At 46.7% G+C, this 27,599-nt stretch overlaps 1 protein-coding gene across 4 annotated transcripts in view; it reads left to right on the top strand.

Moving 5' to 3' along the window:
- Positions 1 to 27,599, top strand: part of BTBD9 (BTB domain containing 9) — a 416,542-nt gene that overhangs the window by 375,653 nt on the left and 13,290 nt on the right. For 3 of the 4 annotated variants that reach the window (XM_041750949.1, XM_041750950.1, XM_041750951.1), the window contains one exon: positions 19,962 to 20,040. In XM_041750949.1, the coding sequence (XP_041606883.1) occupies positions 19,962 to 20,040 (79 nt within the window). Of the gene's footprint in view, positions 1 to 13,986; positions 14,066 to 19,961; positions 20,041 to 27,599 lie in introns of all 4 variants that reach the window. The other variant, XR_005987172.1, reaches the window with a different exon arrangement.

Raw genomic sequence — 27,599 nt, forward strand, 5'->3', positions numbered from 1 at the left:
ATGGGGCCTGCCCTGACGGGGGAATGCTCATCCTAGGATACCATCCTCTCCACACGTACCACCCACAGCCCATGCTGGGCTCATGCTCACTCACCCCCAACTCTACCTCAGCCGCCCAGCCAGGCAAACACTGCAGTCTAAGAAGTAGATTGGTTTTCCTTTATGTTTAACAAGTTCACTTCCATGGTTAAGTATTTTAACCACAGACAGCCATGTCAACTCATGAATCTGATATACCATATTACCATATTAAATACCAACAATCTACCATATTAAGGATAAATTTTTCTCCTTTTTTTTTAAGATTTTACTTATCCATGAGCAACCCAGAAAGAGAGGCAGAGACATAGGCAGAGGGATAAGCAGGCTCCCCACAGTGAGCCCAATGTGGGACTCGATCCTAGGACCCCGGGATCACGACCTGACCCAAAGGCAGATGCTCAACCACTGAGCCACCCAGGTACCCTAAAGATAAATTTCTAAAGAGAGTCCGTCATCTCATTGGAGAGCATCTGTCAGATGACAGGGTGGCTGAATGCCTTCCTCAGTGTCTGAAGTTACTTGCATGTATATTTTAGGTCATTGTGTCTGGTCAAGGGTGAAACATGTTTGTTGGTGGCTCATATGGCAAAAATAGCCAACACTACCTGCTTTTTCATCTTTTAGTGACTGCTGAGTTCATTCTACTCTAAGAACACACACCCATTTCATGGCCACCTGGCCTTATTCATTCTTACTGAATAACAAAACAACTTGGCTGTGTTATCCATAGTCAGATGGCATGTGGGATGCATCACAACTCTCCTAGATAGAAGGACAGAACTGTAGCCATTTCTTCGAGTCAGAGAGTGAATCAGAAAGATGGATGTTGAGAAGCTGGACTTAGGTGGCCAGTTCTGTAAGGAGAGACGATTTATTTTAAAGGGAACGTGATAAAGTAATATCCTCATGATCCTTCTGAAGAAACAGACTGTGCAACAATAGAATGTGTGTCGCCTCTACTTACTAACCTCCACAAAGAGCTAGTCAGTCATCAGTAGCTCTCAGCAGTAACAAGCCTGGTGCCCTCACAAAAAACTGTACGAGAGAATAGTCTTCCTCAAAAGTCATACTCCATAAATGAATTGTTTCTCCCCTATCAGATAAAATGTCAAGCATAGCCAGAAATTAAATTTCATATATAACTAGCCATTAAATTTTTGTGCCCAAGAAATATACAATCTGTTAATCATTGGGATTGAAGAAAAAGGAAAATGAAGACAACCAGTGTTTCCTTTGTGAGGTGGCCTGGTCATGTCCTTGTGAGTTTCTGTCTGTGCCACACAGACTCAGCCTACAGGTTAAAACCCTGGAACTGGTGGTAGACATTCCAGATCAGCAAAGTCAGAACCTGGACATGGGTTCAGCCTCCTTCTGGGATGGAAGAGAAAATTTGGGAACATCTCTGCAGTAGGAAGTTGAGTAAAAAGTCAAGATCAGCAACCCTAGGGGAAGTCTGGCAGGTCCAAGACAAATATATTTCCACATATATTTGTCTTGGACAGAAACAGCACAGCCTAGAAGCTGACACTTTGGGAGCGTCACAGCCTTGGATTTTGTAGTCCAGAAGTAGATGATTGGGCTAGAAAGGTTATAGCAGGACCTTAGGACTTTAAGGAATGAAAGGAATTCAGCGGAGTAGGGGTCAGGGCCATATTCAGTTCATAGCCTATTTTTATACAGCCTGTAAACTAAGAATGGTTTTAATAGTTTTAAAGGGTTGTTTAAAAAAAAAAAAAGTGAGAATATGTGACAGAGAGCTCTATGGCCTAAAATATTTATTTCTCTGGCCCTTAAGAGTAAAAGTTTGCTGATCCTGGGTATAGGCACGGACTGAGTATAGTAAAACTGCTGGACCCAGGGTGTGACATGCTTGTTGAATGACAAGGAATGAGGTGAGGGCCAGTTCCTAGGACCCAAGTACTTGAGAATAGGATCCAGAGCACGGCTCACCTTACTGCTGAGTGACTTCCTGCGTTCCCCCTTGCTGGGGGCAAGATGGAACTGGGCCCTGGTAGGTGCTGCAGGGAAGGGAGAGCCAGGTGGGTCCTGCAGCAGGCAGGAAATCCCCCAAGGACACAGGTAGTGTGGCAGAAGGGATTCCTGACATTCCTAGTAACAGTTTACAGAGTGCTCTCCCAGCCTCCACCTTGTTTGATTACCTGCAGGATAGGCATTTTTTAGGCATGACAGCCAAGACTCCAGAGATTAAGTGATTTACCCAAGGCCGTAAAGCCAGTGAATGCCAGAACCTGGGCCCAAACCCAGATATTTGTGACTTCTGTCTGGTGGATTTCCTGCTCCAACACAGCTCGTCCCAGAGTAGTGACTCTTGGCCAGCAAACCTCTTCACCCAACCAGGATACCTAGGGAGTATCTTGGAAAGCTGGATTTAAAACCTTCCTGTCTACAGTGTCACCTCCAACATCAGCCCCCCATCCTTACTACCACTAAAATTGTCCTCTTATGTCATCCTGGTCCTCTTATTCTAAAACTACCTGGGATTTTAACAGCTTGCTGCCCTCTGCCTAGTGTAACATAGGCTTGTCCTCTTTGTTAAAAAAAAAAAAAAAATAGAACAGTGGCTCTGAAAGTGGGGTCCCCAGACCATCAGCATCACCTGGGAACCCATTAGAAACACAAATTCTCAGGCCCCACCCCCGACCCACTGAATCAGAAACTCTGGGGGCTGGTGGTCTGTGTTTAATACACCCTCCAGGTGCTGCTGATAAATTTGAGACCATCTGGAATAGTACATCAGAATCTCTTACGGACTATTCCTCCCCCTTACCTGTGGGAAGCCCTGTACTAGGACATGTCCATGTTCTCTTCAGAAGGTGATTGCTGTGTTCTACACTGAGTGTGGTGGTGTTAGTGACTGCTACAGTACAGGTCATAGTATATTGGTTCTGTTATGAGAACCAGTGAGAATTTCACTGCCATGGCAAATCCTTCAGATGCTGTCACCAGCTGTGAAGCACCCCTATGCTGGGGGTAGACATAGGAAGATGGGACATAAACCTGCTATACTGTGCATGCAGGGACCCAGACTTGGGAGTCCCAGCATCTAAGATCTCCAGGGGGAACCCATGTTTCCCAAATGTTACATTTCTGTGGAATGCATTTTAGTGCATCTAACCAGACTCAGTCACTATAAAAAAAAAAGCCAAGACAAGAACTCTTAGAAGTGTTCTACAGAGCCTATACCAGTCTCCTGGTCCCCAGATCTACTTGTAAACAGGGCACTTTGACCCACAGTTGGGAATCATGATCATTCCCACAAAGGCTATAAAAATGAAGAAAAAAATCATAAAAACAAAGATGGATATCCCAAAGGTATAGCCAGTGCCCAGTCACATGCTCTGAGTCAACAAACTACACAGTGTCAGAGTTGCATTCTTAATTTAGGGTGGTTCCCTTTCATGATGTGTCATCATATCCAGAGAAATGACTCCAGAAGGACACTTGCCATCTTTAGTCCTAGACTAGAGCAGTGGTCCTTCATAAGGAGTATAGGGCGAAAATACTGATACCTTCCCCAAAGCTTTCAAATAGATATTGAGGGGCCCTCTCCCTGGGGCAGTTTTTAGGCCTGGGCTTGAATTGTTCCTGGTGTCAGTTTTTAGGCGTTAGGGTTTTGTTGTGGTTGTGTTCATCTTCAGTTTAAAGTCTCCTTCTTTTTTTTTTTTTTTTTATGATAGTCACAGAATGAGAGAGAGAGGCAGAGACACAGGCGGAGGGAGAAGCAGGCTCCATGCACCGGGAGCCCGATGTGGGATTCGATCCCGGGTCTCCAGGATCGCGCCCTGGGCCAAAGGCAGGCGCCAAACCGCTGCGCCACCCAGGGATCCCTAAAGTCTCCTTCTTAAAAAAAAATAAAAAAGTCTCCTTCTTACTGAGTCTCAGGTCTAGAGTTCTGCTGACTTGATGGAAAAAAACAGCTGAATGACAGAACAGCTGAAATTTCATCCATTTCTGCACCACACACCCCACAGCCCTTTAAGAGTGCCCAGCAGGACATCAGTGTGATCCTGATGAGGGCAGAGCCATAACGGGACAGGGCGATGAGTAAATAATCTAGCAACTTTAGGAAAATCTACTTTGTGCTTTCACACACTTGGTTGAACTTTTCAAAAATATTGACTAAACAACTTGCCAGCTGTGATTACCAACAGCTCTATTTGACAGTCGTTGACAGAAAGCCAATGGGCACGTGCAACGTCATCTCGTGCTAATAGGGCCTTCATTAGCAGCTGCTGAGGAGATGAGTGCTCTCCTGGACCCAAAAGAGTGATTCCTGTCCCCTGGTGGTGTTCACTTGAGCATCAGTAAACTGTTTGCTTAGCGAGCTCAGGGGCAGGCATGATGCCTGCCTGTACATCTCCATCAGTCTGAGGGTTTTTTATGTTCCGATCTCCAGGAACACAAATAATATTCTTTCTAAGCTGCTCCAAAATACAGCCGATAGAAACTATCATGGAAAAGGTGAATTGCCAGACAGTAAGCCCTCATGACCAAGAGCTTATTCATAAAATGATGACAAATTTATTGCACACATTCACTGCTGGCTTTCTGAGATTAATAGCTGATCTATCTGATTTTAAAGGCTGACAATGGAATCAGAAAGAGTTACTGGTCAGTTTTCTCACTCATCCCCTTCACCCAGCAACCTTCCTCCCCAAGAAGTAATACAGAAAAATAAGCTGATTGAACTTTAGCAAAAGTCTTACAGTATTTTATTGCAGGAGATTTCCATTTGCCAAGGATAACTTTTAACCTTGTTGAATGCAATCTGACTTCTTGGCATCTTCCTTCAACTCTGCAAAACCCTCAGGGCAGGAGACTAGCCCAGCAAATAGCTAGGGGCAGATTGAAACACAACCTGAAAGGAAGCCCTATTTTTGTGCATGCCTCGTGGCTGCTTGTTTACTATGAAGTAGTAAAAAAGTCATTGTTTGATGTCTTAGCCTTGGGGCATGAACAAAATTCAAAGCAGGTGTTTAGAAATGCACTGCTTCAAAAAAAAAAGAAAAAAAAAAAAGAAATGCACTGCTTCAAATCTTGAGTGAGGGCATACACACATGCACACACACACACACACACACACACACCTGAGCACACAAGAAGCCGAGGTTTACAAAATACGGGGAGGGAAATCTCTGAGGTTGCTGGCCTGAGGGGAATCAGGATTCATCACAGAGAACAAAATGCCTCCCGTGCATTTTGCTCCTATGATTTTGTTCCTGACTTTGCTCCTCTGGCTAATTAAAATGATCTGACCAGACCTCCTGGCCTGCCAGACCTCCAGCCACTCTCCTTGCCCAGAATCCCCCTACCTATCCTGGCATCTGATTTTTGTGTCATAAATTATCTGAATTATTTAGCCTAATTTACGTACTTAACACATGCCCTGGTTGTCTCCTGTCCTATTACATTGGCCACCATGCTTTGTGAGCTCACAGGGGAGCCAAAGAATGAGGGGCCACCTCATTCTTTCCTGTGCTATGGCGGGCGGCCTGGCTGAGGCACTGAGATGAGCACTGCAGAGTCCCAGAGGGGCGTCCTTCTTGTCTGCCAGCGTGCAGGCCTGAGTCCAGGGACGGGGTTAGAGAGTGACTTAGAACCTGCAAGGGTCTGCAAGAGAGCACGCCCCCCAGAATTCGTTGACACCAAGTTGAGGGTGGCAATGGTGACTTTTTAATCAAAACAGTGTTTGAAAAGGGAAAGAAATTATTTTTTTAAGCTCTACTTTTTATTAACAGAAAATGTCCCAGAAGAAAGATTGTTACGTGCACCATACTGCCTTACATCGGCTTTAATTGTGTTGAATGTGGCAGTTTATGCAAATTCCAGAAAGGGCCTTTGTGGGGCCTGCCAGAAACACTTGTCACCTTTTTATTATAGAACTCGTATCAGAGATTCTAGTGTGTTCAGTGACTCTAGGCTAATCTTGGGCGGCTTTGTGCGAAGAGCGATTGTTTTCATCATAGAGAAACATTTTTTTGTACTCTGGAGATTTTTAAAGCTCTCCCCAGTGCCCCCAATTTCTTACCTGTTCAGCTGCAAATATCAGGCCCTTAATGGCTAGAGAGGGAGAGTCTATTTTTAAGTTTTCACTGAATATCTCCCCAGTGCTAGGTGCTGAATGAATTTGGCATGTCATCAGATCTGGAATACCCACAGGAGCTTAGTGTAATTTTTAGTTATGAAATTGGTCAGATTTGATTCAGAGAATGTCTGGCAGCCCCTCCAGAGGGCCACTGGCTTTCTTAGGTGTGTGTACTGTGGTGGGTTTCTGAAGTAGGGTCGGGGTTTTGTTCTACACTGGCATTTGGCATGTATTTCCATACAAGCAGCCCTCTTTTAAAATCTGAAATTCAGGGCCATTTAGTCCTCATTGTGTTCTAAATCCTTTTGGTATTTAAAACACTAGGAAATGAAATTGCCAAAATTCTTAACATTTGAAAACTGGCTCCTGCCCAGGCCTGGTCCTCACATTTCCAGTGCACATCTCAGAGGGAGTGCACTTCTGGGGGAGAAACAGAGGTGGCGTGTTGGACAGTCACGCAGAGCCGAGGCGGAGCGGTGCGCTCTCAGAGGCAGCAGCCTTTTCAGAGCAGGCCTGCTCTCCTTAGAGGCTGAAAGGAGCCACTCACGTCATTAAATCAATAATTCTGTTGAGCATTGTACTTGCTGGAGACAGGAGTCCTCTGAGGAAGAGCAAACTGAATGTGCCCTCACCCCGACTGGCCTCTAGAGCTACCTGCTGGCAGAGAGTGTGGCCACGCTGCCCACTCTTCCAGCCAGCCAGCGGAGGCCTAGACCCTGATCGTTGTTATATTCAGGCAAATTTCAGCAGCATTCCTAAGCATCCGAGCTGGGCACCAAACAATCAAAAGTAGAAACATCCCTACGGAACACCATGGAGCAAGTCAGGGTCTTAGGAGCCTGTGGAGGGCCATGAGGGAGAAGTGTGTCCCCTCGTGCCCACTCAGGCCACCACCCATGAAACCTCAGGCCCAGGCAGATCATTCTCCCCAGCTGCCCTAACTGGGAGAGGCGAATGGCCCTGGACCTATGCCACAGACGGAGAGCCCCCCCCCCACCATCCCCACCTCCAAGGGAGGGCCACCTCCCTGTAACATAACCAAGGCAGGACCCCACAGCCTCTCTGAGTTACCACGTTGATGTTTCTGATTTCTCTGGTGAGCCAAGAGTTACTACTCAGTTGCCAGAATCAGCAGGTTGCTGATTCCCCTTTCTGCACGTGAACCAGTAGTGGACCGCAGTAACATTAGAAGGGCCAGTGGCCTCTGACTCAGCACGGTGAGAACAAAGTGTTGGTCTAGACTACTCCACCTAGCTCCTGAAGTCTGGTCTGAGTCTTTATCTCCAGAGTGAGCTGGGAATTTCAGTCTCCCAAACAAGTGACAGCAAGAGTCCCTGTATTTGTTAACTACACAAACACTCCCCTGTTCAACCTCATCCTGTCTGTCCCTCACCCGTGTGGGGACGACTTGGCAGTATTTATTCTTCATAGGGGAAAAAAAAAGGATTTTTGTCTCTGTTGTGGACCTAGGACCATATGAATAATGAATTTGACTAAAGATGAATAACTGGGGCACCTGGACGGCTCAGTGGTTGAGCGTCTGCCTTCGGCTCAGGTCATGATGCTGGAGTCTCGGGATTGAGTCCCACATCAGGCTCCCCGCAGGGAACCTGCTTCTCCCTCTGCCTGTGTCTCTGCTTCTCTCTGTGTCTCTCATGAATAAATAAATAAAATCTTTAAAATAAAATCTTCCTACTTGATAAGCTCAGCTACATCTGGCTTCATCAGAACAACTAACAAAGCTCCTGAAGAACATGTTGTGCTCTCAGTGGGGAGGGGAGGAGTGTTATTAGACCAGGAACTTGGATGGCACGTGAACCAGCTGGTGTTTGGGAGGGTCCATAGGGACTCCTGACACTGTAGCAAGAGGCCTGAGACACACTTTCCCTTCCTTGGAAGAGGCCCCAGATCTCCCTCTCATACGTGATGGGCTCTTGGAGGAGGCAGATAATAGGCAAGGGTAAAGGTCATTAATTATAAGATCCAAGTGTGACAGGAACCCTATTAGAAAGAGTACATCTCTTCAAAAGACTTCCCAGACATTTAGAAACTGTTTCAACAGAGTTTAAATTTGCGAGGGAAACCATTAAACCTTGGAAGAAAGAAATGCCAGGCCAAGAGGGTGCTTTATAGACAATAATTTGATTGACCAGGCCTCCCCTCTTGCTATACCACGCAAAAGCTCTTGCCCAGATGTTAATGTGTGTGTGCCAGCATGAGCACACACACACACACACACACCCCAACTCCTACCACCAGTTGTATTCAAATATGAATACACAGGCAGGAAGAAGCATGAATTTTCTTTTTCTTTTTTTTCCTGCCTGATAACTCAAATTCATTGCGTTTCTAGCACAGCTGCTGCAAGAGAGAAAAGCACTTGGCCCCGGAGTCTGTTTATGTGTTTGAGCCGAGAAAGCGATTTTTGTTGCAAGGAGCTCTCAGTGAGATAGACAGAGTCAGAGAATAAGAGAGAGAGAGAGATAATTATCTAAATTATGTTCGTGCTATTATCGAAGACGAATATAGTTAAAATGTAATTAAATATGACGGGCTAGCAGGATGTAAGCCAAGCTTTGGAATGCTAATCATCAATTACTGCATCCCCTTAGGGGAATCAAGGAGCGCTCCATGGCAGGGAGTGGATGGCACCAGAGAGGGAGCAGGGGGCTTGGGCATGGGGGGCTGAGCGAGATGCAGTATTAAAACAGCCCCTCTCCCCCGTGCTCCCACACATACTCATTTGAACATGCTATGAATGTCCCCAGGACAAGAACCTTCCTGTGGCTGCCATAGGGTTAGAAGCTTTCAGCTCAGCTCTTATGAGGAGCTGGCAGGAGGGTCCTGACCTTTTCTTTAAGAGGAAACTCCTCTAAAAGGAAAAATTATGCTATGAGCAGGGAAGGTAAAACCAAGACCAGCACATGCACATGCTTTCACCAGAGAGAGGCCAGAAAGCATAAAATGCCCACAAAGGTCCAGAAATCTCAGAGGCAGGAGGAACCTTGGCTCCTGCTGATCTGGACTGTAATTAGAATGGAAGAGGACCCGTGTCTGTCCCAGCAGGTTGCTCCCCAACCCACCATCCCCAGCCAAGATCAGGGCGCCTCCTCTGCTGTACATTGACAGCCCCTGAGGAGTTTAAACGGGATTCATGCAGGGCTCACCCCCAGAGATTCTGGGTTTAATTGATCTGGGGTGTGGCCTAGGAGTTGGGACTTTAGAAGCTCCACAGAATAACCTTCCACTAACCATAGCCAAGGGGAGGGCAATCAACAGCAACTAAAGACTATCAGCTCTTCTGTCCTTCCACAAACCTCAGTTGTACCAGCCTCAAGGCCAAGAAGAGAACAGTGAAGAAAATAGGTGGGTTGTTGTTTTTTTTTTTAAGATTTTATTTCTAGGGGATCCCTGGGTGGCGCAGCGGTTTAGCGCCTGCCTTTGGCCCAGGGCGCGATCCTGGAGACCTGGGATCGAATCCCACATCGGGCTCCCAGTGCATGGAGCCTGCTTCTCCCTCTACCTGTGTCTCTGCCTCTCTCTCTCTCTCTCTGTGACTATCATAAATAAAATTTAAAAAAAAAAAAAAAACACAGAAAAAAAAGATTTTATTTCTAAGTAATCTCTGTATGCAAGCTGGGGCTCCAACTCACAACTCCAGGATCAAGAGTTGTACTGAGCCAGCCAGGAGCCCCAGAATTTTTTTTTTTAATGAAACATAATTTGTGTATTCTGGTGCTAGGTTCCCAAAGAATTTTGAGGTGGTATGATTCCTGTCCAAGAGTTAATTTGTTCCATTTCAGCACTGCCTGAGCTCTGTCTATGTCTGGGATACAAACCTGGCTGCCTCCTTGGGTCAGGTGGATAATGTGAGTGAGCAGAGCAGGCCAAGGTAAGCTCCAGGGAGTGACGACAACCCCCAGAAGCTCTGTGGCCTGGATCTGTCTCATTTACCTCAGCTGTAACCGTATTGTCTCTGCAAGAAAGAGGATCCAATCCAGATCTTTAGATTTTCAAGAGAAACCAGAAGTTTTTGTTTTCACATGAAATCTCCCAATTTTGGGGGCACCCCAGGTGGCTCAGCGGTTTAGCGCCGCCTGCAGCCCAGAGCGTGATCCTGGAGACCCTGGGATCGAGTCCCAGGTCTGCCTGTGTCTCTGCCTCTCCCTCTCTTTGTGTCTCTCATGAATAAATAAATGAAATCTTTTTTAAAAAAAAAATTTTTTAAGTGAGATCTAACTCAAATTTTTAAAAATACTGGGTAAACCAGCAAAATATGTCTTCTGAGCCTCCCCCGTGTGACCTTTGATCTCAGTAAGCCTTTTGACTGATCAGCTGGTGACTAAATGGTCACTACTCCCAGGGGCTCCTCACAATCTGTTTTCCTGCCACCTCAGGTCTACAGTCAGGTTCCACTAACTTGGCAGTGTTTTTCCTAAGCCTGGTATGTAGAGGGATCTCTGTAAATAGTTGCTGAATGAGAGACAGGATAAATGGAGCGAACCCAGACTTCTGTAAGTCAGGTAAGACAGCTGTAACATCCAGTTAGGCGCTGTGCAAGACAAAAGAACTTACTCCCAGGGTGCCAGATTAAACCTGCACAGCACAGGGGCTTCTGTTTAGACTGGAGTCAGAGATCTGGGGGTCAGGGAGCTCTCTGGAAGGGGTGAATCAGGATCTGGGCTGACCCCACGCCCCTCTGCTGCATAGGACACTGGGTCACTCTACCTCTGGGGCGAGGGAAGTAGGCCCAGGCATGTGCCAGGCTGGAAGCCAGGTGGGGAAAGACACTCAGGGTGCCATGTAAGGCCCTATTACAACTCAGAAATTCCCAGCCCAGGCTGCAGTTTTAGACATTATGAAACAGGGGTCCTTGGCCCATCACAGCTGCCAGGCAGACAGTGCAAGCAGCACACTTGGGGGGACAGCAGGCAGCAGTGGGGTCAGTGCTCATAAAGAACTGTCAGAGGGATCTTCAGGCAAGTCTGGAGCCTCACTCAGGGCCTCTAATACCTGTCATGTCTCAGTGCCACACAGCTCGAGAGGGCGCCGCTGTCACTACAGGAGCTCAGTTGATAGGGGACAGTCTTTAATGTTCCCTTACTTCGCAAGAAGGGCTCGTGTTTGCCTCCCAGCCCTGCTCCTGAAAGCTGTAAATAAATGTTTCCCACGTTCCCTTTCCATTCCTCTCCACTGCCACTGCTTGTCTCCTCCTCTGGCTCAGCTTTTCTTTTTCAACTTATGTTGTCTTAAAAGCCAAGTAGAAGCACAGGGCTCATTAACAAAAGCTGGAGGCCCCTGCTTTGCTCTCCCCCAAGCCACCCACCCCCCTGGCCCAAGGCCTACTCCCCAGAGGCAACGGCCTTCCCTCCTTCTCTTTAACAGTTTTTTAATATTCGGAGAAGCGAGTATATTCAGAGGAAGGGAAGTACTTTTACTATGGTTTAAAAATTAGAAACGAAAGTTAAATGTCTCTAACCCACAACCTCTTCCTCCAGAGATTCAGCTGTGCATCAAGATGACACAGATCCTTACAGATACCTCGGAGATCTCTAGAACTTCTCCCTCCCTCTCTCCCTCTCCTTCACCCTCTCCAGCTGCACAGTCCTTCATCACAGGGATAGAGACGTGCCATAATTTCCTTAACCAGTCTCTCCTGTGAGGAGCATTTAGGTTGTCTGGATTCTCTTGCTGTTCAAACAGTGCTGCAGTGCAGGCCTTACTCCTGCTGCGTTCCCTGCGCTGTGAGCATATCATAGGCTCCTGTGAAGTAAGAGGAATTGCTAGCTCTAGGTCCAGGGTACGTACGTTTAAAATGTTGCTCATCAAGTAAGTCAGTTTACACTTCCTCCAGTCCCGCGTAAAAGCACCTGTGCCCTCACCTTGTCCAATATAACATGTGATCAGATTTTTGAGGCAGACATGTTCATGCCTTATAGACCTTTCTTTTGGTCCATGTTTCTAAACTATATGCTTATTCTGCTGTCTTTGAACCCTGTTAGGGAAATTACCTATCATCTCCCTACTTTGAAAGGTAAGGATTTAGCCTTGTGACCCTCCTCCCTCACCAGTATGCTTCTCTCCCTCCCCTCAGTTTTTATCCTTTATGGTTGGCATTAGCCTGTGTCACTATTGTTCAGAGCTAAGCCATGTAGTTTGCTAAGGTCACCTTTCCTCTTATTATCATTTGTTTTTCCTGGAGTTAAACATGACTTACTTTTCCATAGATCTGTCATTCGTTAATTTTCTAGGCACATCTCACTTATTTTTTGCCAGACCCACAGAAATCCCCTCAGGCTGGTCTAATACATCTGGTAAATCCATTCATTTTTTTTTTTTTTTTTCCTTTTGGAACCCCGCCTTCCCTCCACAGCAGGGCGATTAGGGCTAGTGGCCCTAGGCCTGGCTCAGCTCCCTTCCCATCCTTAGTTTAATCCTTTGTTATTGGTGGAGCACATTTTCTGGAAGTTTCTGGTAAATGCACTGAAGGTAAATTTTTTCAGATCTGTGCCTGAATTGAAGTTTCTTTATTCAATCCAAATGTTGACAGGGCTGGGAATAATCCTCTGGCTGGGACTAACTTTTCCCTCAACATTTATAAAAAAGGGCTCTGTTATCTCCTAACTCCCAATGTCACTCTTGAAAAATCTCATGCAATTTTGGTTCCCTCACCTTTATGTTGACTTGCTTTTGCCCCATAGAGGAAACATTTAGATCTTCTAAAGTTTCTCAATAATATGTTTTGTTTTGTTGCTTATTGTAGTGGCCACTCACTGACCTCTGTAACTTAAGAATTTATGTCCTTCATATATGAGAAAGTGTCCTTTTACTTTGACAATTTTATAGCTCAAATCTTCTCTGCTCTTTTTTCCTGGGACATCTACTAATTGGGTAGTGGACTTCTTAGTTTAGTCCTCTCATTTTCATATTCCTTTTCTTCTATTTTCTATCTTTGCCATCTTGTTTGATGGTCTACAAAATTTCCTCAACTTAAGCTTCTATTGTGTTGAATTATTGATTTCAATTCATAGTTTTAATTGACAAGAGCAATTTCTTGTTCTGAATACCCCTTTTTCATATCATTTTATTCTTATTTCAAGGGTGTAATAATTCTTTCATCTTTCTGACAGTAGTGTAAGAGTTTTTTCCTGAGGTTTTATTCTGTCTACTGAATTATAACTCTATCCTCTGAATTATTTTTCTTTTCCACTTGCTTTAGGTCTCTATTTTTCATGTTAGGAGCTTTGGTGCCCCTTGGCTGGCTGTCCACCTTCAAACGTTAGGCACTGAAAAAGCTGGTTAGAAGCTTTGTGTAGGAGGGTGGGTTTGTCTTTGAGGCTATGAGACTGGGATTTGGGCATCTCACCGGCAAACCCGTGCTGCTCGTTCAGATCCAACACACTAACTGCCTTTGGTGTCTTCTCCCCAGAACACTCTTCCAGATCCACATGCTACCTCCTTAAATATGGTATCTAAAAGCAAGATGCCTATCTCCCTCTGCTTACACTGCCATATTTTGCTACTTAGCCCTATGTTTATTTCTCTCTCTCTCCTTCTAGGGTATAAGCTTCTTGAGGTCAGAGTCTAAAATAGGGCCTACTCCATGGTAAGCACTGAATAAATATTTATGGAAACCAGACTGGAGCAACAGAGAAGGAGGATGGATCAGTATCTCTAGGTCTTTCCTCTTGGGCTGCTCAGAGTCTCCAGAGGGATCCTTCAGTCTCCTGCCTGGGACTTAATCCTGGCTCACGGTGGCCTTAAAGCTAAGGGACAGTAGGGGCCTGGAAGTCTCACCCTTGAAGATATATTTACTTCTGTGTAATCCTTGCTCCCAGCCTCAACAGGCTCCGACCCTCTGCTGTGCCTGGTGCCCCTAGAGGAGACTCCAGAGTAAAATTCCTTCCTCCTGCCAAGGTGAGAAAGGGCTCATTCCCCCGTACAGGAAGAAAGAGATGGGATATGGGGTGGGGGGGTCCATCTGCTCATTTCACAGCTTTCAACCAGTCCTCACATAGTTCTGTCTCCGTACACCCCCACCTTCAAAGGCAACTGGTGAGTAAAGGACATGAGCCTTTCTAGCAGTAGTGTGAATCGGGGCCGGGGTGGGGGGGTTGTGGGTATTAGAACACATATATTTGATACAAAGCATATATTAGATTTTCATACTGCCCTTTTAGTGGAGGGAGCAAAGATTAAACCCTTGTGTTCAATTTGCCTTCTTAATCTGCCCCTCTGGCCCTGGCCATCTCCTCCATGTTCATCAGGTCTGATCCAAAAAAATTCTGACCCTGGCATTCTCTTCATAGCATGGGCAGCAGAATCCCATAAGTTTCTAGAACCAAAAAAGACCAGACACCATTGGTCCAGGATCTACAGGATCCCCAGAGATGGCAGGATGAGGCTTAGGATGGAAAGCCAATCTCAGCCATGCCCCACTGCCTTCTTTTCTTCAGTGGCTCTTGTCACCACATCCACTCACATAGGTCCTGCCTTTATGGATGCCCCCCGCCCCCAGCCAGCAGCTGTCCCTGTCTTCCACTCACTTCCCACAAAGACACACTTGTCTGGAGCCAGTGGCACCACCCAGCAAAGCCACATGCCCCTCCAGAGACTGACTCCCCTAACCCCGTAAGTTTTATGTTGGCATTTTGGTTCATGGCACTCCTGGCAAATTCTTTCTCACATAAATACAGACACTGTTTTAATGCTTTTCTTCTCCCTCTTTTTTAATTTCAAGAACTGTTTAAAATGCAGAAAAGGATAAGTATTCTAACATTCACTCACATATTTATCCCCAGAATTGACCATAGTATTTTTTACATAACACTTTGTCTCTTTTATTTTAATCAAAGAAATAAAACATTCCAGTTAATGTTGAAGCCTCCTTTGTTCTCCATCAGCAAACCCATTCCTTACCCTCTCCTCAGAGACAACCACTTGTCATGATTTCAGTGTATCTCCTTCCAGAATACTTAAAAATATTTTTTGAGCCTCACATTTTCATGAGTCACAAGTACAGGTTAGTACAGTTTTAGGACACGACATGTGCTCTTTAGCGTAACCTTAGGTGTTTTCCGTCTCTCCGCATTATCCATGTGGAGAGAGGGAGCACCTGCCGAGCCTCTTCTCTTCTTCACTTTTCCATATGTGTGAATATAAAGATAGAACAGTTGCCAACAGTTACTGTGCTTTGACCACATGCCAAGCACTATTTTCTCATCTAATCCCCACAACCACTTCAACCCCATTCATTGCATATGGGGACTGAGACCACAGAGGCCTAGCACATGCCACTGGTCAGCTTTCAATCTGCTCCTGTGTGTCATCTCCAGTCTGCCATCATGACAGCAGCACATAAGTGATCCAGGGGACAGGGAAGAATTGATGCCTTAGCCTCTCCAAAAGAAAGTTCCTTAGTGTGCCCTTGGGTGGAAAGAGCACAAATGGTCATGAAATCTGGCTTCTGTTGTTGACTTGATACCTGGTGGTGCTGCAGTGTTGGCAAGGACTTCTCTTTCTGCCTCAGTGTCTCACCTCAGAAATGGGATTCCACCTGGCTGCCTAGTTACCTAACAGATTGCTGGGGACCCAATGTGATAGAAAATGATTGTAAAACACCTTGTACGCCCTACAGAGATCTGCAGACGGAAGACACTGTTAGGACAGCTCCTGGCCCACTTTTTCCCTTCTTCTTAACAGACCACCTACCCTGTTCCAGCCACGTGCCCCTGATTTTAGGTGCATGACAGTATTTAATCCTCATTCCTCAAACAGCAGCTTTAGAAAGTCTGTTCACAAGCTCTTGTTTTTCTGCCTTGTTTAATTACTACTATGGCAACAACATCATTTTCTTCCCTTTTTTTTCTTCAGATATATAGATAGATAGTATTTCAGCCTTGTTATGGGTTAAATTGAGTTTTATGGGTGGAAATCAATAAAAATTTCTAACTTTTTTCTCCAAAAAAATTGCTTCCAGTCTTCAACCAACCAATTACAAGGGAAGTTTTGGAACACCACCAGTTTGTGACCAGTGGGACCAATGTACCATTGACACTGTTCTCTACTTAGTTCATGGAAGGATAGCTGATCTCCCCAGAGAGACCGTGAACCTCAGAAGGGAAAGCACTACATCTTACATGGATCCCCCGTGACACTCGGGTGCCCGGCTCAAGAGTATATTCAACAAATGCTTGCTTAATTCCTCCAAAGCCCAGTTGCCTTGTCTGCCACCAAGAAATGGGTGCTGATGGAAGTGCCTTGGGCACCCCTGGGAACACCTGCAGTCATCAGTAAATCACATACTAGCAAACTTGATGACTCACAGATGAGGCCCAGGAAGCAGTGTGTTTTGTCCAGATTCATTTGGCAGAATGGTACTTGTAGTAATAACAATACCATCTATTTTTTTTTTAGTACTTTAGCACTTAACCACTTTTTCTAGATGTTTTTATATTTGTTAATGTATCTAATTGTCACCAAAAAAAAAGTTAGATATTTTTATTATCTCCATTTTACAGATGAGGAGACTTAAAGCCCAGAGAGGTTAAGTAGCTTGTCTAAGATCACCAAGCTGGTATAAAAGGGCAAACCTGAGATTCTCATCCAGAGCCCATGGGTGTCAGCCAGTGTGCCAGACCACCTCTGGTTCATGAAAGGCCAGGCTTAAACCCACTGTCTTGACTGTCACTCCCCTCAATTCCCCACCCAATCTGCCCAACTGGAAATATTTTACACAGTAATACAGTGGTGGCATTTTCATTTGCTTCATGTCATGTGATCTAGATTAAACCTTGAGCAGTAGGCAAGATAGGAACTTTTTAAAAATGCTTACTTACATAAACACTCTACCAAATTCAGACAGTACAGAAAAGTACAAAAGTCTAATAAATGTCTCTGGACATTTAGCTTTGATCCAAAGCTAAAATCTTGATTAACATTTTGGCAAACATCCCTAGAGATCTCTCTCTCTCTGAGCACATCTGTGTATAGATATATATTTACAATCTCCCATACCTGAGACCTCCCTCTAGATGTGCTCTGTAGGGGAGTGGTGCTGTTTCTGACAGCACCTGGCAGATAACACCAGAGTTCAGGAGAGGGGAGCCATTCATCTAGTGGAGGGCCCTACCTCCAGTGCCATCCTTGGGACTTGAGTCCAGGGCAGGGTTTTCTGCTTTGTCTTACGTGCTCAAAAGCAGAAACCACATGCATTTCTGACACCTGTTGCTCCTGTTTAGGCACTTTCTCCCATCACCCAGTCTTGGCTGTAAACCAAGTGGGTGCCACACCCCTGAGGCCCCACCATCTTCCTGGGTGTATTGCCCCCTAAGGAAGGGGTTCGGGGTATGTGGTGAGGAGGGATGTTTTACACAGCTCTCAGGAAAGCTCAGTAAAAATGGCAGTGGAACCTCGCAGGGACTGCACAACAGCAGTAGCTTGTGGCCCTGTGAGATCCTTGCTCAGACAGCCCTGCTGGAGTTGCACAGTGATGGCATATGTGGCCCCAGCATGATGAGGACTTGAAGTTGTTTGGAAGAAGCTGAGGGGAAGCGGGATCTGGTATTTGGAGAGGGAGAGATGCCCATTACCTCATCCTAACCAACATCCCTTCCTACTGATATTTTGTTTTAGGGTTGGTATCCAGTTTTGCTGAAAATGAAATCATCTTTGAGCTCTCAGGCTGTGTTAGTGAAAATGAACTCTAATGTGATTAGATATTAATGCAATATAATGGAGGATTGGTATTAAATTGAGGCCTTCTGATCTTATTACTCCACAAATGCTCCCTCCTGTTTGGGCTGCTGCCTTGGCAGCCCTGTTTCCCCAGGCACGGGCAAGGGGACAGAGGTGCCCAAGCCCTGAGCCCACTACGGGAGCCTGGCTCTACCCAAGGCGACTCCCAGGGAGACTTCCCTTCCTTCCCTACCTTGGGTTCCCTGCCATGTTGTAGGGTTGTGGAGCTCCCCAACAGGGGGTTGATGCCTCAGGAGGCATCATTTGGATCTGCCTCCACTCTCAGAGCCATGAACATGTTGTTGAGGATCATGAGCTTACAAGTGCCAAATTTTACCTCCATGTCCAGAAGCACTTGAAGTTTTTTATTGATAGGCATGAAGCTAGAAATCTAAGAAGAAAATCTTCACCTCTTCCACTCCCAGCCCCTCTGCACCCCAGTCCTTTCTGTGAAACTGACTTGAACATAATAGTTGTCAATGGCTGCTATCACTTGTCCTGGCTGTGTCTCCCTTTCCTAGAGGGCTGGTCTGAGAAGCAGGTGGTGGCCCAACCTTGGTGTGTGCTGTAGCTTCCCTTCAGAGCGGGGATGGGTTTCTGCTGCCCCATGCAGCGTGGGCCCTTTGCCTCCCTTGACCTGTGGGAGGAAGCATGCCAGTCTGTCAGTCACACAGCTTAGCTCAGAAGTGACAGGTAGGCCAGTGGGAGCCCAGGCCCAGGGTTGAATCCCCACAGGGCCTCCTTTGTAGGCCTCCTCCAGCCCACAGGCTGCATCCCACCCAGCAGATTCCCCAAGGGAGCCATGCAGGTCTGGGAGCAAAACCATCTTCCACTGAGAAAATGAACCCAGAGCACAGGCTCTGGGGATGGTCAGATGGCATCACCTTCATGTATGAATAATAGCATTTTTACAACGAGAGTGATTTTTCTTGTGCTGTTTCCAGAAAACTGCTTTCAGAGACACAGACTTTGCACAGGATGGTAATGACTTTTTAATGACCTTAAGGGGCCTGGGTGTCCAGGCAGCAGTGAATCAATCTCAGTGGGAGGCTCATAGTGAGAGAGAAGATGGAACACCTGAAACCAAAGGGGGAAAAAACAAACCACAAATACATATATTTTCTTTGGTAGCATTACTTGGTAATTAGACAATTACAGGAAACAGCTTCCCAGCAGCTGGCATTTCCACTGTGTGAGCGGAGGAGGGATGGCAACAACTGTGAACTCCTCACATTTATTACAGAAAATATTATTGGAGTTTACAGTCGTGGGTGCCGTGCTCTCCTCCAGTGCATTCTGATGAGCTGTGAGTGCTAAACCAGGAGCAGAGCCCCTCCTCTCTGCGTTTGTGTAGGGCCTGCTTGGCTGGGCTTTAAATGAACTGGCTCTTGAGTCCACCCAGAGACTGGCTGGTCCTGAGAAATAAGCCCTTGGTAGGGATGTATATGGAAACAGGAAAGGAGTAGAGGTGGAGGCCTGTGGAGAAATCGCCCCTTCTTCCCCAGGTGCCATCGCTTGTGTGGGGGCAGGGTTCAGACAGAAGAACCTAGGGTTCATAAAGCAGCAAGTGGCCCCCTACTTCTCCCTCTCCTTGCCTTCCCCCTCCACGCCCACACTCCTGCCCTGGTTCAAAACTCTCCTCCCAGAACCCACCACGCCTCTCAGAGGTGAGCCCATCCAGCATAGCCCCCTGAGGTAGGCCCGTTTCACAGATGAGGAAATGTATTTTATGAACCCCCACCAACCTTGATCACTTTTCTCTTTGGCTGTGCTCTTGTCCCAATATGAACTTTGGCTGTGCTTTGTGTCTGTTTAGGGGGGGAGCCTCATAAAAATTCCAGTTGCCTTCACAGAAGGTAGGAGCACTCTGAATGGGAACACTAGGTACAGACTGCCTCCTTCAGGCACACAGGAGGTGGAGGCCCATTCCCTTCCCCCTTCAGTCAACCATCACGGGCCTCCTGAGGATGGAGGACAGGAGCGCTCCCTCCTCATCATAGAGCTCCTCCTGCCTTGTGCTGTTGGCCTGGTTCACTGTCCCTTCTAACCAGGCAAATGGTTGTGCTTCCTTTCACAGGTCCTGGCAATCTGTAACTTTTGAAAGACAGCCTGCCTCCTTCATCCGAATAGTTGGAACAAACAACACAGCAAATGAGGTAAGGGTCTCTGTTCATGAGAGACACTGTGTTATTTCACGATGTACAGGTAAATGTTACATCTCAAGTTAAGTGGAACTGTTTGTTCTCCCTGCTAATGGCCTGTTGTTCAGACAGCTTGCTACAGAAGAAAGTCCTGCTCTTGCACAGTGGGGATATCATTATCATTTCTAGATGTCTCTTGACTAGGAAATGAAAGGCAACTCCTATGGCTTTGCTTACTCCCACCAGCCTCCCTGTGGAATTGGCAACCACAGAGCCCTTGAGAGGTCACACACCCTGTCCTCAGAGTCTTCTGCCCTCCAAGACAACAGCTATTTTAGAGGCCCCTTGGCCCTCTGAACATGGTGTTTAAGGAACCTCCACGGGAGCCACCATGGCAGACGATTGCTGGTTTCGTCTGACTTTCGGTTTCATCCTTTGCTAGGCTACACATCAGTGTTTACAAATGAGCCTGTTCCTCCCCTGGTGCCCAGGCCTAGGTCATTCCAGTGGACCATGCCATTTGTAGGTGTTCCTTCACTTCTGGATTTAATGACAGAAAAGTGGGTGTGTTGTTCCCCCCATTCTGGGCACCCACAGTCAGGGCAGCAGCCAGGTGAAGGGCCTGAGCCCCACACGTGGCCATGCTATTTTCTCTGGAATGTAAATGCCCCCTGATAAATGCATGGGGTTCCTCTAGATCATAAGACAGGGGATCCCTGATGGCTCAGTCTGTTAAGTGTTCAACACTTTATTTCTGCTCAGGTTATGATCTCAGGGTCATGGGGTCAAGCCCTGTGTCCAGCTCTGTCCATGCTGGGTGTGAAGCCTGCTTCAGATTATCTCTCTCCCTCTGCCCCTCTGCTCGCTTGCACTCAAGCATGCATGCTTTCTCTCTCTCAAATAAATAAATTAAATCTTTTTTAAAAATTAAAAAAAAATTTTTTTAAAGAAAAGTGCCCTTAGTGAATAGAGAAACCAAGACACTTGAGTGTGAGGAAGGGCACTATTACTAATTATACCAGGATAGCAAGTGTAAACCAGGACTGAGCCAGACATACCTGGACTGTCATCCCCTCGACAATATGGATGCCTAGTGGGCTTACAGAGGCACATGGGCATTCACTCACACCATTTTTAAGGTGTCAATCAACATCAGTTAATTACTTACCTTCTCTGCTCTTTGAGTGTGTATTGAGTGAGCACTAGTGGCGAGATGCTGTGTCAATCATATGGCCACCCTGTTGACTTCATCTGCTTATCACGCCCTTGCTTTTTAAGCAGTCGTGTGTGTTTAGTGTGAACCTCTGAAGGACTGCTGGTTCAAGACAGGAGTCATAGGAATCAGTAATGCTGAAATCCAAGGGTAACCAACCATTCTACAGTTTCACCTTAACATGATCTTTCTCAGATTTGTCCAGGACTGGCTTCCTGGGCATGTGACTGGGGCAGTTGCTCCACACCCAGAAGGGGGCTCCATGCTTGGGGTTTAATGCTCACAGGCACCGTCTTGAATTCTTCAAAATTTTACCTATGAATTTGTTTTTACAAGGGGAGCCCCATGGGACAATGAAACATCCACCAGGCGCTGGGAGCCTCGGCTCGCACACAAGCCTGCCTCTGCCCCCTGTGGCCTTCCCAGAACAGATTCTCAGCCACCCACTCCCTGACCCCCCCGTGCCTGGACCTGGCCAGCCTCCCCCGTCTTAGCCTGTCCCATGACTACTGCTACCTTCCACTGTTTGCAAGGAGGGTCAGGGTCTAGTGTGAATCTCACCTGAGTCACAGAATAGGCCCCAGGTGCCTAGGACCGTCCGCCCTGGCCTCAGGAGTTCCCCTGCCCACAGGATTATAACATTTAGTAACAAAGGAAAACTTTGTGTTGTGTCAGGAGAGAAATCATGAGAGGAAAGAAAAGGCTTTTTTCCTGCTTTTTGAATAAGAGGCTCTATATTTTTATTTTGTGCTGAGCCCTGCATATTACATAGCTGGCCCTGGATTCATGTATTGTGTTTGTCAAATCAAAATTCTCCAGAGCACGTCAAGGTGTTTCTGGTACTTCAAAGCGCATTTTAAAAAGTGAAAATATTGTTATAATTTATATTCATTTCACCTTTTTATTCATTTAGAACAAAAATGATACATGCCTACAATGTGTTTCTTGCAGAGAAGAGCTTATAAACAGAAGCCTGAAACTTTCTCTCTTACCTCTTCTAAACAAACCTGAAAATTATAGAAGTAAATAAATTGATATTTTTAAACACAAAATTAAAGAACTCTAAACATCAGGTCAAAAAAGCACCTCTTTTTGGATAAGGTAACAAAAATAAATTTGAATCTGTACTTAATATATATATTTGAGCCCCAAACCAAATATATTTTTTTAAATTTTTTCTTTTTAAAAACTTTAAATTCTAGTACAGTTAATATACAGTCTTATATTAGTCTCAGGTATACAATATAGTGATTCAACAGTTCCTTACATTACTCAGCATATTTTTAAAATTCTGCCAATAAGTCCCAGTTTTTCTTGCAACTTAAACTTACATTAAGCCATATGTTTATTATGTATCAAATCAGAAAACAATTTAAATTTATCTTTACATAATACTAGATCAAGGTAATATTTTTCATTTGCAGTCACTTATTTCTTATGTAATATTAAAAAAAAAAAAAAAGCCCAAATCCCAAAACAATTCTGCCTTTAATTCCTCCATGGGACTCTGCAGTTAGGTTTTCCAGCAGAAGGAATTCTAGTCTGAGAAGGCCAAGGAGCACTGGAGTGAGTGTGATGAGGGTCTCTCAGGGTTTAGCCCTAACACTGTCACCGCAGTGACCACGTGAAGAATAATTTCCCATGACAGAACCCTAGAGTTGGAATGCAAGAATTTCTCTTCCTGGGTGAGTTTCCTGAACCATCTGTGCAGGGAGCTCCAACCACATCAACTAGCCCATTTGAACACGTTGACCAGTAGGTCACTAATTATAATCGGTGATCCGTTGCTTTTGGTTGATGAGCAACTTGCTCAGCTGCCTTACTGAGTTCCCTTACTGTTTGGGGAAGAAATCCTCAATGTGGTGTTGCCCACGGGGGAACATCTTAAATCATAAAATAAATAATGAACGGGATCATAAGGCAAGACCCACAAACTGGTCTTTCTCCGAACACATTAGAAGACACGAAAGTGCTGAATCTCCCTGGGTATCAATATAGCAAACTATCAAAGAGAAATTTCTTTTCTGGGGCATCATTTTGGACAGAGTAGCAACTGTCTTAGAGAACAGCGGGAATGTGTGTAAGTCAGTGTGATGGCGATCAGAGATGTGAGAGACAAGGTTGCTTTAGGGGAAGGGGGATGACGAAGTCTGGTGGAGCAGGACTCCTGGGGGAGGCAGCTCTGGAGGAGAGCTGAGGTGGCACAGACAGCCAGGGAAAGGAGGCGGGGAGCACACTCAGGGGAGTCCAGGACAAGCCCAATCCCTAGTCCTATGGAAGCCAGAACCCTGCCATCAATCAGAATATTGGGGTCAGGACGCCTCTTTCTCGCAGTTGAGGGTAGTATAGGGAGAGGCAGGTTCTCCTCAGCCTTGTCATTGTTTGCCATGTGACATCAGTGGTCCCCATTTAGTCAGAGCGAGTGTTACCAAAGGCTTTTGGTAATTTTAAGAATCGCAAATGGAATTGGTTGTTGGCATGTGTGGATAACAGAAAGAGAAATGTGGATAAATAACTGTGCTGCATCCTCCATGGAAGACTGCTGCAGGCACGGCCCCACCTGGGAGGAGGTCAGACAGCGGATGGCAGGGATGGCAAGGAGAGCGTAGCTCAGAGGCGCCTGTCACTTGAAGAGCATTTGGAGGGGTGGTGGTTGGGCTGCGTAGGCAGAAGGCCGAAAGCAGCTGCACAGTGTGTCAGTGTTGGGGGGTAGGGGGTTGCTACTGGCAGCCAGGCAGAGGTGGTGCTGGAAACTACCCCGACCTCCAAATCCCGCCTGCTGCTGGAATAGCAAAGGCCTCCCGGGCTAACACAGATTGCAGCTTGCCCAGTGTAGACAGACGTGTGTGTCCTGCCCCCACGGCCAGCCCTTCCTGGTGCAAGGGCCCCGGGCAGCAGCCACGTGTTAATTTCCAAGCTTCCTGCCATCGGGCTCCCAGGTGACAGCAGCCCCAGCCACCGGGAGGTTCAGATTTCTTGATCACCTGTTTTGGCCCGCTTCTGATTGCCTGCGGCATTTCATCCCTCTCCTCTGGGAAGTGTCTGTCTACTGCGGGCATCTGTCTCTCATCTTCCTTTGTGAGCACCGCAGCAAGGAATTCATTTCATTTCTTAGCTACATTGACGACTTCTGTCAGTAAATGTCCCTAATGCTTACCTAACAGACTCCACCACTTCCTTCCGTGACCTCCTGCCCCTTGTGTACTTCGCATCATCCCTGTCATTTATCTCAGCTTCTGAGAACATTTTCCTTTCATTCCCCTCCAGTGTGTGCTCTGTCACCCTCCTCTGTAATGTCCCCTGCACCTGGTGGGCTTCTCACACGACTCCTGTGCCTCGCCTTCACCCTCGGACGCCTTTCTCACACGGCTTCTTTGCGCACTCGCAGTGTCTTCTTTGTCTTCCTGTCACGCCTAGCGCTAGATGGCAGACACATGTCTTCCAGCACAGCCGCCCTCTCGTCCTGCTCTCCTTCGGTTGCTTCCATTTGTCTGACTCTCCCTGGGGCCGGCAGCCGGATAGTCCTCCTTGGCTCTTCCCTCAGGCATGGTCTGCCTGTCTTCCTTGCCAGTCTGGTGGTCACGTGGTCATTCGAGTGTGGTTGCCCATCTGCTCCAACTGCTTATCACCTCTGAGTGCCTAGGAGGCAGACCTTGCTTCCTCACTGATCCTCTCTTGTCTGAAAAAGGGTAGAACCCGGGCCCTGTGGACGGCACTTCATGGCAGATCCGAAGCCACAACCCCAGTGACCATGGCAGAGCCAGGCTGGGTGGGACCCTTCACTCCTGTTTTATTAATGGTCATAGCAGAGCCACGGAGGCACACACTTCCACCCTTAGAGATCAGACTGGGTCCACAGGGGATCTGTCAGGGGATCTCTGAAAAGCAGCCAGTGTATTAAAGGGAGCAGAAGTTATACCTGTTTCTCTTTATGGCTTTTATGGAAGCCTGGGTTTGAGAGCAGGTTCTGGAGTGATTTACAGTAGGCAGAGAGCTGAGGGGGACAGGCAGCCCCTGGGAGAACGAAAGGGTTGTGGGAAAAATGAACTGTCTGCAATATAGAAAGGCTGGGGTCCTGCTCACAAGAACCCATGCAAGAGCTTTTGCCAAGTCAGTAACAGAAGTTGAGGACGGAATTGCCAGTCTGTCGGGTGCTCTCAGGGCTCCCTTTCACTCGCTGAATTTATGTAGCTGAGGGAAGAGGCTGTGTCTCTTTTATCTTTGTATCCCTGGCACCTCACACGGGCCCCGTGCATGTAAGCATAGAGTGCTTGTTGGCTGGTGAGGGAATGAACCCTTCGGTCTGTCCGTCCATCTCTCCCTCGCGCATCAGCCAGACACGTAAAGGAAAGGATTTAGTATTACAACCTCTCACCATTGAGAGCCTGTGGCACTCCAAGGCAGACTCTATAGTTGCACTGAAGAGGTTCTGAAACCAGACACTTTTGTAAGTGGAAAGGTAAATATGCCACATACCTCAGCATGTCCTAGTTTAAGACCCTTATTATGGGATCCCTGGGTGGTGCAGCGGTTTGGCGCCTGCCTTTGGCCCAGGGCGCGATCCTGGAGACCCGGGATCGAATCCCACGTCAGGCTCCCGGTGCATGGGACCTGCTTCTCCCTCTGCCTGTGTCTCTGCCTCTCTCTCTCTCTCTCTGTGACTATCATAAATAAATAAAAAATAAAAAATAAAAAAATAAAAAAAAGACCCTTATTATAACGATTATTCTTAATGTAAATTGTTATAGCAGCTTGTATTTACTGAGCACTTACTATGTGCCAGGCCCTATTCCACGCCCATTAGGCTAATTACACTATCTAATTGGCATAGGTGAAGTAGATCCTACTCTCACCCACTTTTTAAAAATGAGGTAACTCATTACCAAGTGGTGGCAAGGATGAGGAACAGCAGGGAGTTTGCATCCTGCTTCATGAGAATGTAAACTGTGGTAGTCGCTGAAGACAACAGTTTTGGGAAGATCCAATAAACTTGTACATGTGCACATCTACCCTAAGATAAGCATCTCACACCTGTGTGCATTCTCTAAGGAAGCTCTTACACATGTTCCAGATACAAGAATAAAGATGCTTACAGCAGCACTGTTCATACCAGTCCCAAGCGGGACACCCCCCAGTCGTCCATCCAGGGACAATGGATAAGCCAAGCATAGTACATCTTCCAAGGAGCTGTGATCCACGGGATGAGTACCACACATGTCAAAGGAAAGAAGTCAACATTATATTCATATAACATCAGAAACAGGCAAAAGTAAGCTATCACATATAAGGATGTGGATACAGGTAGTAAAACTTTAAAAAAAAAAAAAAGGAAAGCAAAGGAATAATTATTATTATTAAAGCTGGAATTGTGGTTCCCTCGGGGTGCAGAGGCTTGGCTCAGGAAGGGCCGGCCACGTGGAGGGACCAAGGAACACCAGCAATGTTCTGGGTCCTTGACCCTGGTGGAGTTTACGTGGCATTCACTATGTAGTTATTTAACAAGCTGTGTATTTGCATTTCATGCACTCTTTAGTGCATGGTTTTCACAGTACAAATGTTTTAAGCAAAAAGCAAGGTTTGGTAAGGAAACTAGAGCTGAGCAATGCTAAGTGATTTGCCCAAGGTCACCTCCCTGGTGAGTGACAGGATTAGAATCCAGGCAATTGGTCCCTTAAAACATCCAGGTTCCTCTGTTTCCCAAAAAGACAGAACACATAGTGAAGCCACAGAAATGAGCCCAGCTCTGCCCTGGCACAGACTCGGTGAGCAGATGGCTCCTATGGGCACACTTCATCCACCAGCCCGCACCACATCTAGGAGAGAAACCAAGGCGGGGCCCAGCCTTAGGGACGTCACAGCTTTGTGCCTGGTAGAGGTCAGCCACAGGACCGGCTCCAGCGACCCTGTGGAGAGACAGTCGTGGTGGAGACCAACGTGCAGAACGGTGAGCCCCAGCAGCTCAGCTGAGGTGGGCAGTGCAGGGGCCGCATCTGCCGAGTGGGTCAAAGGATCCTGGCCTGGGGACCAGAGAGACGGAACACAATTGTGTCGTGGGGGCTGTGGCCAGGTGGGGGGTGGGGCAGACTCCTGTGCACACCCCGTGCTGCTGTGCGGGGAGAGCAGTGAGCTGCTGAGCTAGCAGCAGGAGCGTCCGCCGAGCCGGCAGCAGCAGGACAGAAAGTCCACACGTGGCCGCCTGAGCTGCCCTCCAGGACCACTCATCGCCGAGCCTGGAGGGAGGCAGAGTTTATTTACGGGCTTCTGTCAGGCCAGTGAGTGACCGTGGGTCTCAGTGCCACAGTGCCATCTCGTTCCCATAGCAACATGTGGCTCAAGTGAAGGGGGAAAATACCACAAAAAC

This window comes from Vulpes lagopus, chromosome 1 (assembly GCF_018345385.1).
Source record: "Vulpes lagopus strain Blue_001 chromosome 1, ASM1834538v1, whole genome shotgun sequence".
Lineage (NCBI taxonomy): Eukaryota > Metazoa > Chordata > Mammalia > Carnivora > Canidae > Vulpes > Vulpes lagopus.